Source organism: Tursiops truncatus, chromosome 9 (assembly GCF_011762595.2).
Source record: "Tursiops truncatus isolate mTurTru1 chromosome 9, mTurTru1.mat.Y, whole genome shotgun sequence".
Classification (NCBI taxonomy): domain Eukaryota; kingdom Metazoa; phylum Chordata; class Mammalia; order Artiodactyla; family Delphinidae; genus Tursiops; species Tursiops truncatus.
The window spans coordinates 48,922,940-48,935,713 of NC_047042.1; the positions used below are offsets into that span (position 1 = coordinate 48,922,940).

A 12,774-nucleotide genomic window follows, 5' to 3' on the forward strand; every position below is an offset into this window, starting at 1 on the left:
CTCACATATGCATTTTAGTCTTTAAACTTCCCTCCATGCACAGCTTCATCTACATCCAAAAAGTTTTGGTGTGTCGTTGTGAGTTCTTCTTTGATCCAGTGTTTATTTAGAAATATATTGTTTGCTTTTCGACAGTATGAAGGTGTTTTTTAAGTTATCTTTTTATTAATGATTTCTAGAGTATTATGGTCAGTGAAGATGCTATTTAAGATTTTAATTATTTGAAATATATTCATTTGCTTTACTGACTAGTGTATGTCAATTTGGATATTCTTTGTGCATTTGAAAAGAATGGGTATTCTGCAGATGTTGTGTGCAATGCTTATTATATGTGAATTAGTGAAGTTTGTTGAGCATGTTGTTCAAATCTTCTATAGCTAGATTTTTCCTCCCTGTGTTCATTCTGTTGATTACTAGGAGCTGTCAGTTTTTGCTTTATGCTCTGTGTGGTTTGAGTTTATATTATTAGGTGCATAGACATTTAGCATTGCTGTATCATCCTGACTTAACATCTGGACTCGTATGATATCACACCAGTTTTCTTATGGTTAGTGTTTACCTGGGCCATCTTTTCTCATTCTTTCACATCCAATATTTCTGTATCCCTGTGTTAAATAATGTTCCTTACAACATACAATTGCTTTAAAAATCATCTATTCCAACCTCATGATTTTACAGATGAGGACTACTGCAGTCTGGAAAATTGAAGTGACTGGACCTATGAGTGTCACACAAACACTTAACAATAATACTCTGAGTAAAGAACGCTCTGATGAATCCCATCTTCTATTCTTCCCACCATGTCATGCATATTCCAGTAAAACTGATATTCTTAGGAAAGTTAATCTATTAATCCAATTTATAATTCAATATAATTTAATTCTCTGAAATATTTGTTATCATTTTAGTCATTTTTTTAAAGGAGAAAAACATTTGTTGATTTACACTATTTAAAAATAAACGTTTTCAGGCAGAAATTGAGACACAGATGTAGAGAACAAACGTATGGACACCAAGGGGGGAAAGCGGTGGGGGGGGTGGTGGTGTGATGAATTGGGCGATTGGGATTGACATGTATACACTGATGAAAAAAATAATAATAAAAATAAACTGTTTTCCCTCTTCTATAATAATTTATTCACCTATCTGCTTTAGTAACTGGTTTTGTTGTTGTTGTTGCAGAATGCATACATTCTGTACTACTTGGCTATTGTGGGTCATTCTATGTCGATGTTCACCCTGGTGATTTCCCTGGCGATTTTCATGCTTGTTAGGTAAGTACACCTATAGCATCTGCCTTTTATTTTCTTCTCTTAGGTACTAAAATAAATGGTATACTCTGCAAGAGTGTTGGGCAGGGAGAAGTCTGCTGATTACAAGACATGTAACACTGGGAGTCATGAAGTAGCAAGAAAAATGAAATTAATTAAAATATGTTTTTTAACCCTATCTTTGAGGAAAATAGGATGGATACATATAATTTTCAAAGGCGATATGCCTCCTTCCCAAAATGAAATAATCCTGTGAGCCCGTAAATACACTGCATTAACATGGTAAAGTTCCACTTACCATGGCTAAGCTTCCATGAAGTATTGAGGAAATCATCCTCCTCCTTCTTTTACCCTCACTCTAAAATATGGAGGTGGCCACAAGTTCAAACACACCCTGCTTAATTGTGAGCTGTACTGTAAGTGGATTGGGCCAGAAGAGAAGTGGGGCTGGTAAGGCCATGATCATGTTCAGCCAGAAAAGGAAGTTTCTTTTGGCCTTAACTAACTCAGCCAGAGTCGAGGAGAACCTCTAGAAGAAGATGGCCTGTTGTCAAGTGTCAGTTTTTTGCCCTTGCACACCTACCATTGTTAACTGAAAGTGTCTTCTAAGAACTGTAAGAAACAAAATTCCAATGAGGGTTTCTATTCCGAGGCTGTGTCCGTACAAATGATTGCATTACCTATTGCAAAATGATTAAGTTGATATAGATACTGATTTTACAATAATGGAGAATTTAAAATATTCTATAGTTTTAGGAATGACCACAAAGTATGTGAGATAGTAACATGTTAAATTTGATCCTAAAAACATGTCCTAAATTTCGTGGCATTTTTTTAAATCAAAGGCAGGAGGCATGCTACAGTGCTATTTCCTTCCACTGATACTCTTTTTAGTGATATTACACAAATGATTAAAAAAAGTTCATAGGCACAGACTACAAATCTCCACACTTAAAAGATGTGATATGTAATTAAATGTATAGTGATTCATATATAAAATAACAATCTTAATTTGACTTTTGTTAAAATATTGCCATGATAATACTAGAAAAAATTAAACCAAGGGGAGAATCACACTTACCACACCCTTAATACAACTACAATTATTCTTTCCCTTGACCCTATTTTTTTTTTTTTTTTTTTTTTTGCAATACTCAGGCCTCTCACTGCTGTGGCCTCTCCCGTTGCGGAGCACAGGCTCCGGACGCGCAGGCTCAGCGGCCATGGCTCACGGGCCCAGCCGCTCCGCGGCATGTGGGATCTTCCCGGGCTGGGGCACAAACCCGTGTCCCCTGCATCGGCAGGCGGACTCTCAACCGCTGTGCCACCAGGGAAGTCCTCCTTGACCCTATTTTTAATCTTTGCGTATAACTTACATCATAATTACATATTGTATTATGTCAACATCATCAATTTATGTTGATTAAGCAATATAACTGAATAGCAAGTTTTTAACTGAATAGCAAATAATAACAAATAAGCAGAGAGTGAGCTTCTTCCATATTTGGTTTAACAGGAGAAAGACTGATAAAGCAACAAGACATGAAGGATTAATTATTAGAATAATTTTTCCAATTATAATCAGAATACAGCAGAGTAAACACATAGCATGATTAATCTTTGAATGTCTATTCATTTTTCAACTACACTTGACCACAGAGCAAAAATACATCATCATGGCTCTCATATAACTTTGATTAAAAAGTCTGTCACTAAAAGTCTATCCTTTAAATTTGTAACTCTGCAATTAATAAATGTACACAGGACTTTAAAGATTAAAAAATGTCGAGGGAGATCTCTTAGTTCTTCTCCAGTCACTTAAATAAGTGATGAGGTCTGAGAGCCAAATCAGCAAAGAAAGTAAGAATGTTCTTTAAATAATTTCTCTATTAAGCCACTAAAGATGGGTGTTTAAAAGTGTAGCACGTAAGCAAAGTGAAATATTTCTCGATTCCAGTTAGTCCCCAAACAAAATTAATCTGGTAAAATCCTTGGGAGTGGGGGCATACTATCTAGGAAGCACAGATTTTGCCCTTACTGTCTCTCTGTTTCAAGAACCTTCCAAACAGTAACTTAAGTCTTGGGTGGAAAAACATGTCTTATTGAGGTAGAATCTGAATATAACAATGGGAAGACACAAAGTGAAACAGTTGGTTCTCTAGGGTACACATAGTAAAAGGTGACTAGGATACAAAAAACACACATGCTGAGATGCTAAATATTCAAATCCAGAAGCAGTCATGTCTGATTTTTATACCTGTTCTTAATCTTACCTTAAATCTGCCCAAACTAAAACTATCAATGCCATCTGTTTTCCTTAAAGTATGTTTCTAATTCGTCACATTTTTTCTTACATTTGGATTTCAGAAATATTCAAAGTGACTATGAAAATAAAAATAAAATAACTGATTTATGACTGCATTTATCTTTTAATTAGAAATATTTTCCCAGGTGTTTTTCAAACACTCAACATCACCCTTGTGATATTTACTGCACATTACAAGGGGAGGTTTTACAATTTATGTACTTAAATGGCATCATCTGTGTGAAACCTGAGCAAGCAATAATCATCACTCCCTTGCTTAATTCTGCACGCCCAGGGTTGAGTTATTTTGCAAAATCCAAATAATCAATTTCATAAAACGTTCATGAAACCAAAATAAGAAGTTACACTCAGCTCTGCTTCTGAGACCTAATGCCTCATTCATAATCATCCCATTGAAATCTCACTCTAAAATCCTAACATGTGCCTTCTAGGGTCTATGAAAAGGAGTAACCCTGCAGGTGTCCTTCTCAAACCAGCAGGCCAGGAAGGCCTGCAGAGGAGTTACTGAATATATGGGAGGCTGTAGAACTGCCAATACTTTGCTAAAAATCCTGGGGTATTACTCAGAATGAGATCATTACGGCATGCCGCTAATCTTAATGTTATTTTACTGTGAGCATTCAGGAGAAGATAAAAGGCAGGACTGTGTAACCTGAAACCAATAAGAATCACGCTCCCTGTGCTATTGGAAAATGATTGTAGAAATATATATAAAGTCTTCGTTATTTTAAAAGAATAAAATTGAACTTCTAGGCCCTCTTCAAGATAAAGGAAAATTTTTTCAGTGATTTAAATCATAGAAAAGGCAATACTGAAGATCTTAACTGTACAAAGTGGCAGAGTTAAAATAATATTCAGGATGATATACAGGTTACTTCTGATCCACCAATTAAAGGTTGAAAACAGCCTTTTTAGGATATTTGGTTTAGGACCTATACTGGGAAAAATAGTTAGGAGTAGTACCATGGAGAGGAATTAAATAGAACCATCAAATTACTTAAGACTCCTCACGGCTAGATGCCAAGAGTTAAATGTCAATAAGAGGGTTAAAATGAAAATACCTTTACAGAAGACTGGCTTGAGAAAGTCACATAAGTGGACATTTGGGTTTATTTCCTGCCATTTTAAGCAAGTTTGCAATAAATTCACTTATCTCATCAGTTCCATGTACAATTTATCAATTTACATTTCTGCATAATAATTCTAAATACTAAAATATCTCACTGTTTTTTCTTAAGGAAGGTCCAATTATAGAACATTCATTAACATCCATTTTGACTACTTGGTACCAAAGTACTACTTGCTGATTAAATATTGTGAATATCAATTACTCTTGCCTGAAAGTTAACAGAGATATATGCTGAAAGAGAAGTGTGTTCATTGCATTACATTTTCTACATTACATTACACTGACCACGTTGGCCAAAAAAAAAAAAAGTTTTCCACTGGGACCTCTAAAAGGAAGATTGATTCCTCTATTACTCAGTATTCCCTATTATTCTATTTCACATCTTTATAGAGGATGGATAGATAACTATCTTATATAGTATCCTATTCTACATCTCTGGCTGCCTTCCTGTTCCTCCAGAGAAACCATTAAATCAATGGCAGCAAAAACAGCCTCCTTTCTCCCAACTCACCCTTGACATGGCAGGACACCAAAGGTAACTGTTGGTCATCGCTTGGCACATGTTCACTCATAGAACAGTAGTAATAGGAAAAGAAGCAAGAGTTATGATTGAAAGGGAGTTCCTTAAGGATAAAGATTTTGTGCTAAATCCAAAGATATAAAGTCCTTGTCAGATAGGAAAGATGTATAACATACTGTTCTGAATTTTTCTAGGAGTTTTAATGCAATCCATTTCACATTCCCTCCCTCCCTCACTCCTCTTGTCCATCATGAACAAGGTATGATACCTAAGTAAAGGAAAACTTAAAGTTGTGTTTTGTCCTGTGATATCAAACTGATCTATACAATCTGCAAGACTCAAGGCAAATATTAAGCACCTTCTCATACAACTTCAAGATCCCGCAAGCACACATATACACGCATGGGATACCAATAACTTGAAACAAAGATTTCAATGTGAAAGATTTATACCAGGTAAATTAAAATCATAAATATGACATTTAGCTTTAACTTTAAAGTGTGACATCTTGAGATTCATATGAAAGTAAATCATTATCCTCACGTGTGAATGACACCTTGATGGGGCCAAGACAGGAGTAGATTATATTGTCTTATCCTCCCACTCTTGGAGAATCTATAGTACTTATAGTTCCCTGTCACTCAGAGTAAGCAACATCCTCTCCATCTAAATACCTGTGGTTTTTTTGTTTTTTGTTTTTATCAAGAGGAATAAAGTAGAGCTATTTCTATTTCATGCCATTTCTACTAAAGACATTTCAGGTCTGACAGGAAAATGTCCGCTTCTCTCATGTTCATTCAGGCAACAGTATATTTGTATTGAGAACAATTAAACACATAATTTCTTAAGTTCAGTTAGTCCTCTTCAGCATCCTGTACCTCTTTCAGAACATTTATTATAATAGTAAATAATTATGTAATGTATAAGGTCCCAGAAAGCAGAAGCTGTCTGTTTTGTTTACCCATATATCCCTAGCATCTAAAAGAGGGTTTGAATCAGAGTTGGATACACAGTAATATGTGTTGGATTATTGAAAGCATTTTAATAAAGTACCTTTAACTCGCTTCAAAAAGCTGAGTGTAAATGTCATCAAGTAAGTGTAGTAAAAATTTTAAAACTCAATAAGGGGAAATTATATTGAAATCTTCAAGAAGCAGACTCATATATTAGTCATATTCTTCCTTTGGAACCTGACAGTTTATCCAGCTTTAAACCATCACTTTCTCATTGTGTACATAACACAGTACTGTATATAGGTTTTACGTAATGTTGAACAACAGAATAATGTCCAATATTAGTTAAGAATCTGGCAAATGTTCAGTATGATACAAAGTATGAAATACGAGATCATCTAGCATTTAATGTAATTCTCTGTACTGGAAAAACTGTTTAGTGGTCACGGCTCAAAGAAAATTGCTATTATATAAAGATTTGTAATGCAAAAAAAGAGTATTAAGCCCTACTGTGTGTCAGAAGCTGTGCTAGGTACACAAAACAAATTCCTTTAGCATTTCCATTCTAGTAAGAGAAAATAACAGGCAGTAAACAAATATACGATATGTCAGGAGGCAGTAAGTGTTAAGAAGAAAAAAAAAACAGGGATACAAGGACCCAAGAGTAAGCTGGAGGTGGAGGAAGTATATTTTATTTAGGGCAGTTCTGGTTTACACAGGAGACTGAACATTAACCAGTTCTGTAAGCTAATATCCATTGACAGATTATTGAACCCTACCCAATCCAAAGAAAATCAGGCATGAGAATAACAATGCTGAATGATGCATTCATCCATACTCCTTAGTTATGCATAATGTCAACTGTCGTTGGTTTAAGCCAGGCTGAATCCAATAATGAGAACACAGATATTTGCCTCCCAGTGAGAAGAATTATAAAATGCTATTACGACTGTATGAAAAAGGGCAGGTCAGATGTTTAACAGTTACTTTATGGGAAGAATTTATGCAGTATAAATGGGCGTGATGTTTTACATAAATATTTTTTTCTTTTTAAAGCCTTAAATTTGCATCCTACTTTTTTTTTTTTTTCCCAGTACGCAAGCCTCTCACTATTGTAGCCTCTTCCGTTGCAGAGCACAGGCTCCGGACGCGCAGGCTCAACGGCCGTGGTTCACGGGCCCAGCCGCTCCGCGGCATGTGGGACCCTCCTGGACTGGGGCACGAACCCGTGTCCCCTGCATCGGCAGGTGGACTCTCAACCACTGCGCCACCAGGGAAGCCCCCTGCATCCTACTTTCTACTGTACTGTTAAAAAACCAACTAGGTTCAGTTTATTTAACAAAATTTTCTGCTGCTACATAAAGTAGCACATGGTAGTGTGTGTGAGAAAAAGAGAGAGAGGGAGAGAAAGTTCTCCTCTAAACCCCATCTTTACCATTGGCTGCCTCCTGCATTCTACTCCTGCTCAACAAGTTGAGGATTTTAAAATATTCTGTATTCACTATTTACTAATACTTGTGCTTCCTGAAGAGTTGAAAAAGGTAGCTACAATAATCAAAATATGCTCTAATAGTTGCCCTTATTGCTTAAAGTTACTTTTTACTACAGATAATTGACAACTCATTTTTCCTTTGATTTGAAAATATAGGAAGGCATTTTCATGACCCATTTTTCCCCAGAATTTTCTTGTCAAAATGCCTGGGATTCTAGCTTTATTCCATGAAGATTTTTTAGGAGTAGTTACTATGATCACTCGTTGACATCATTAACTGAATGTTAACGTTAAATTTCTCACATTATGCTAAATATTTTTTGACTGGATCAAATATGGTAAACACGAGATTTTAATTCATCTAGGATAATCACTCCAATTTTGTTATAGCCGTCCTGCAGGCTGTCTACATTTGCATCAAAAAGTGAAATAGGAGGGGCTTCCCTGGTGGCGCAGTGGTTAAGAGTCCGCCTGCCGTTGCAGGGGACACGGGTTCGTGCCCCGGTCCGGGAAGATCCCACATGCCGCAGAGCGGCTGAGCCCGTGAGCCATGGCCGCTGAGCCTGCGCGTCTGGAGCCTGTGTTCCGCAACGGGAGAGGCCACAGCAGTGAGAGGCCTGCGTACCGCAAAAAAAAAAAAAAAAAAAAAAAAAAAAAAGTGAAGTAGGAGATTCAAACTAATGTTTATTTAGATGAACATTCACACAAGTACACAAGTACAAATTTATGAAGTGGAGGAGAAAGGAATGAAAAATGCAGCAAACCGTTTAGTACGCCAGAGGTGGGGCATGGCTGTTCCAACAAGTAGTGCATTTGGATAGGTCCCAGGTCCAAACCACACTGTGCCTCAGCACGAGATCAGATTTGAGACTAGTTAGAATTCTCTGCCTGTGTCTGAGCTCCACCATCAGGAGGACATGGAAAGAAGGAGCCATAGGGTTGATTTCCAGTTAGAATACAAGAAATAAGAAGGTATTAAAAGAAATGGTGAAAGAAAAGGATGACAGGAGAATTAATAAAATCTGTGTATGTGATGGGCCAAGGACATGGATTCAGTCAGGCTGTCAGGCAGCCTTGTTTCTGACTTCAGGCTCTGTTATCCCATTTGCCACTCAATTTCTGCCGGGTTACATCAATAGAGAGTCGACATTTCATCTGAAGCACAATTCCAAACCCTAATAGTTTCTCTTGTAAAAGTCCTTCTCTTAATTAATTTTATGACATTTGTTATCATTGAAAGTGATTTTTATCACTCACTCTTTTAGTTATTGTAGGAAGTCACCCTGAGGACTGAAAACTATGAGCTACCAGAAAACTGTCTGTAAAAATCAGGCAGAAAGGTAGTAATGAGTCTTAAAGATGAAAACAGCTTCACTTATTTCTATATGTTCTTTCCTCTGTTGCTAAAGAAAATATTAAAAATATTTACAAAGTGGGTTTTTTTCCCCAGGTACGTCAACATTTTGGCACTGGTTAATGCTTTCTGTTACTTTTTCCTTCCAGGAGCCTTAAGTGCCAAAGGGTGACTCTGCACAAGAACATGTTTCTGACTTACGTTCTGAATTCTATCATTATCATCATCCACCTGGTTGAAGTTGTGCCCAACGGAGAGCTCGTGAAAAGGGATCCGGTAAGCACTACATGATTTGTTTTTAATTTTATTTTCAAGGATATAATAAGTATAAATAGTGAATATGGTGTCATTGTCTTACTTAAGCAGCTGTTTATATATGTAATAATACTTTACAATTGAGTTTTGCATTTAACAAGGCACATCATTTCTGTGTAATTATTGGAAGTAATGGTTATATGCTATAGTAAAGGGCTGGGAATGATAAAGTTATAGCCCAATAAGAATCATACCGTAAATAATGAATTTTCATGACTAATCAATAATTTATTAACATCTATGGGAAGTTCACTGAGCACATATACTAGGTGTACTAAAGCAGTGCTTTGCAGTGGCCCCAGTGTGTCACTAATGGGTTACAGGTGTGCATAAGTATTAATCCCCCAGCATTCTGGTGCCGAGCTGGTCTTGGGCCAGTCACTTCAGCTGCAAGTAGCTATGCATTTACTCTAGTGATTCATATAAATTTTATCATGTTCTATGTTTGCATGACTTAGAAAAAAGATTTAAATGTCCCTAGTTCAGGCACTGTCATCTCCCAGTCTCTGCTAATGGCCCCCATTAACTGAGCTCAACCAGAAACCAGAGGACGAGGAAGCCCTGAAGGAGATGTGCAGAGCAACTTCTCCAGGCCCAGGAGCTGGGTAGAGAGTGCATTTGAAAGCACAAACAGAAGTTATCCAGCACACAATGAATGGCCAAGGGATATTTTCATTTTTGTTTCTCTGCTTAACTGTGTTATGCAAGCATCTGTAGATAGCCTCATCTTTCAAAACTGGCATTTGACAGCTCTGCCAACCCAATGACAAAAATGCGTGAAATCTGCCCAGGGCGTGCATCCTGCGTGACAGTGGCATGGCATGGGAAAGCAGCTTAATTTGGCTTCTAATGGATCCACAGTGCTAATAATTTTTGCAGTGTGAATACATCCAGAAAGGCATTGTAATCCATCTTTTAAAACCATGGCATCTGTTATTGAGACAGATCCCTGTCTTAGGTGCAGAATGGGTTTACCTTGATGAGTTTTCGTCTTTCATGTCAACTGATTTTAATAAAAGTAATCTCATTTCACTTAATCCTCACAAGACCCCAGCGAAGGATGGATATTCTCCCCATTATTTTTTTAACATCTTTATTGGAGTATAATTGCTTTACAATGGTGTGTTAGTTTCTGCTTTATAACAAAGTGAATCAGCTACACATATACATATATCCCCATATCCCCTCCCTCTTGCGTCTCCCTCACACCCTCCCTATCCCACCCCTCTAGGTGGTCACAAAGCACCGAGCTGATCTCCCTGTGCTATGCGGCTGCTTCCCACTAGCTATCTATCTTACATTTGGTAGTGTATATATGTCCCTGCCACTCTCTCACTTCGTCCCAGCTTACCCTTCCCCCTCCCCGTGTCCCAAGTACATTCTCTGCATCTGCATCTTTATTCGTGTCCTGCCATCTCCCCATTATTATTATTTTTTTATCTTCTATTTTCTTTTTTTTAACATCTTTATTGGGGTATAATTGCTTTACAATGGTGTGTTAGTTTCTGCTTTATAACAAAGTGAATCAGTTATACATATACATATGTTACCATATCTCTTCCCTTTTGCATCTCCCTCCCTCCCACCCTCCCTATCCCACCCCTCCGGGCGGTCACAAAGCACCAAGCTGAACTCCCTGTGCTATGCGGCTGCTTCCCACTAGCTATCTACCTTACGTTTGGTAGTGTATATATGTCCATGCCTCTCTCTCGCTTTGTCACAGCTCACCCTTCCCCTCCCCATATCCTCAAGTCCATTCTCTACTAGGTCTGTGTCTTTATTCCTGTCTTACCCCTAGGCTCTTCATGACATTTTTCTTTTCTTAAATTCCATATATATGTGATAGCATATGGTATTTTTTTTTCTTTCTGACTTACTTCACTCTGTATGACAGACTCTAGGTCTATCCACCTCATTACAAATAGCTCAATTTCGTTTCTTTTTATGGCTGAGTAATATTCCATTGTATGTATGTGCCACATCTTCTTTATCCATTTATCCGAAGATGGACACTTAGGTTGTTTCCATCTCCGGGCTATTGTAAATAGAGCTGCAATGAACATTTTGGTACATGACTCTTTTTGAATTATGGTTTTCTCAGGGTATATGCCCAGTAGCTGCATCATATGGTAGTTCTATTTGTAGTTTTTTAAGGACTCTCCATACTGTTCTCCATAGTGGCTGTACCAATCAATTCACATTCCCACCAGCAGTGCAAGAGTGTTCCCTTTTCTCCACACCCTCTCCAGCATTTATTGTTTCAAGATTTTTTGATGATGGCAATTCTGACTGGTGTGAGATGATATCTCACTGTAGTTTTGATTTGCATTTCTCTAATGATTAATGATGTTGAGCATTCTTTCATGTGTTTGTTGGCAGTCTGTATATCTTCTTTGGAGAAATGTCTATTTAGGTCTTCTGCCCATTTTTGGATTGGGTTGTTTGTTTTTTTGTTATTGAGCTGCATGAGCTGCTTGTAAATTTTGGAAATTAATCCTTTGTCAGTTGCTTCATTTGCAAATATTTTCTCCCATTCTGAGGGTTGTCTTTTCGTCTTGTTTATGGTTTCCTTTGCTGTGCAAAAGCTTTGAAGTTTCATTAGGTCCCATTTGTTTATTCTTGTTTTTATTTCCATTTCTCTAGGAGGTGGGTCAAAAAGGATCTTGCTGTGATTTATGTCATAGAGTGTTCTGCCTATGTTTTCCTCTAAAAGTTTGATAGTTTCTGGCCTTACATTTAGGTCTTTAATCCATTTTGAGTTTACTTTTGTGTATGGTGTTAGGGAGTGATCTAATCTCATACTTTTACATGTACCTGTCCAGTTTTCCCAGCACCACTTGTTGAAGAGGCTGTCCCTTCTCCACTGTACATTCTTGCCTCCTTTATCAAAGATAAGGTGACCATATGTGCGTGGGTTTATCTCTGGGCTTTCTATCCTGTTCCATTGATCCATCTTTCTGTTTTTGTGCCAGTACCATACTGTCTTGATTACTGTAGCTTTGTAGTATAGTCTGAAGTCAGGGAGCCTGATTCCTCCAGCTCCGTTTTTCATTCTCAAGATTGCTTTGGCTATTCGGGGTCTTTTGTGTTTTCCATACAAATTGTGAAATTTTTTGTTCTAGTTCTGTGAAAAATGCCAGTGGTAGTTTGATAGAGATTGCATTGAATCTGTAGATTGCTTTGGGTAGTAGAGTCATTTTCACAATGTTGATTCTTCCAATCCAAGAACATGGTATATCTCTCCATCTATTAGTATCATCTGTAATTTCTTTCATCAGTGTCTTATAATTTTCTGCATACAGGTCTTTTGTCTCCTTAGGTAGGTATATTCCTAGATATTTTATTCTTTTTGTTGCAGTGGTAAATGGGAGTGTTTTCTTGATTTCACTTTCAGATTTTTCATCATTAGTGTAT

At 37.3% G+C, this 12,774-nt stretch overlaps 1 protein-coding gene across 1 annotated transcript in view; it reads left to right on the forward strand.

The window, feature by feature from the left end:
* The window catches only part of CALCR (calcitonin receptor), a 65,679-nt gene that overhangs the window by 19,090 nt on the left and 33,815 nt on the right, over positions 1 to 12,774 (forward strand). Inside the window, exons 5-6 of the mRNA XM_073809707.1 lie at positions 1,183 to 1,274; positions 9,195 to 9,321. Of these exons, the coding sequence (XP_073665808.1) occupies positions 1,183 to 1,274; positions 9,195 to 9,321 (219 nt within the window). The remainder of the gene's footprint in view (positions 1 to 1,182; positions 1,275 to 9,194; positions 9,322 to 12,774) is intronic.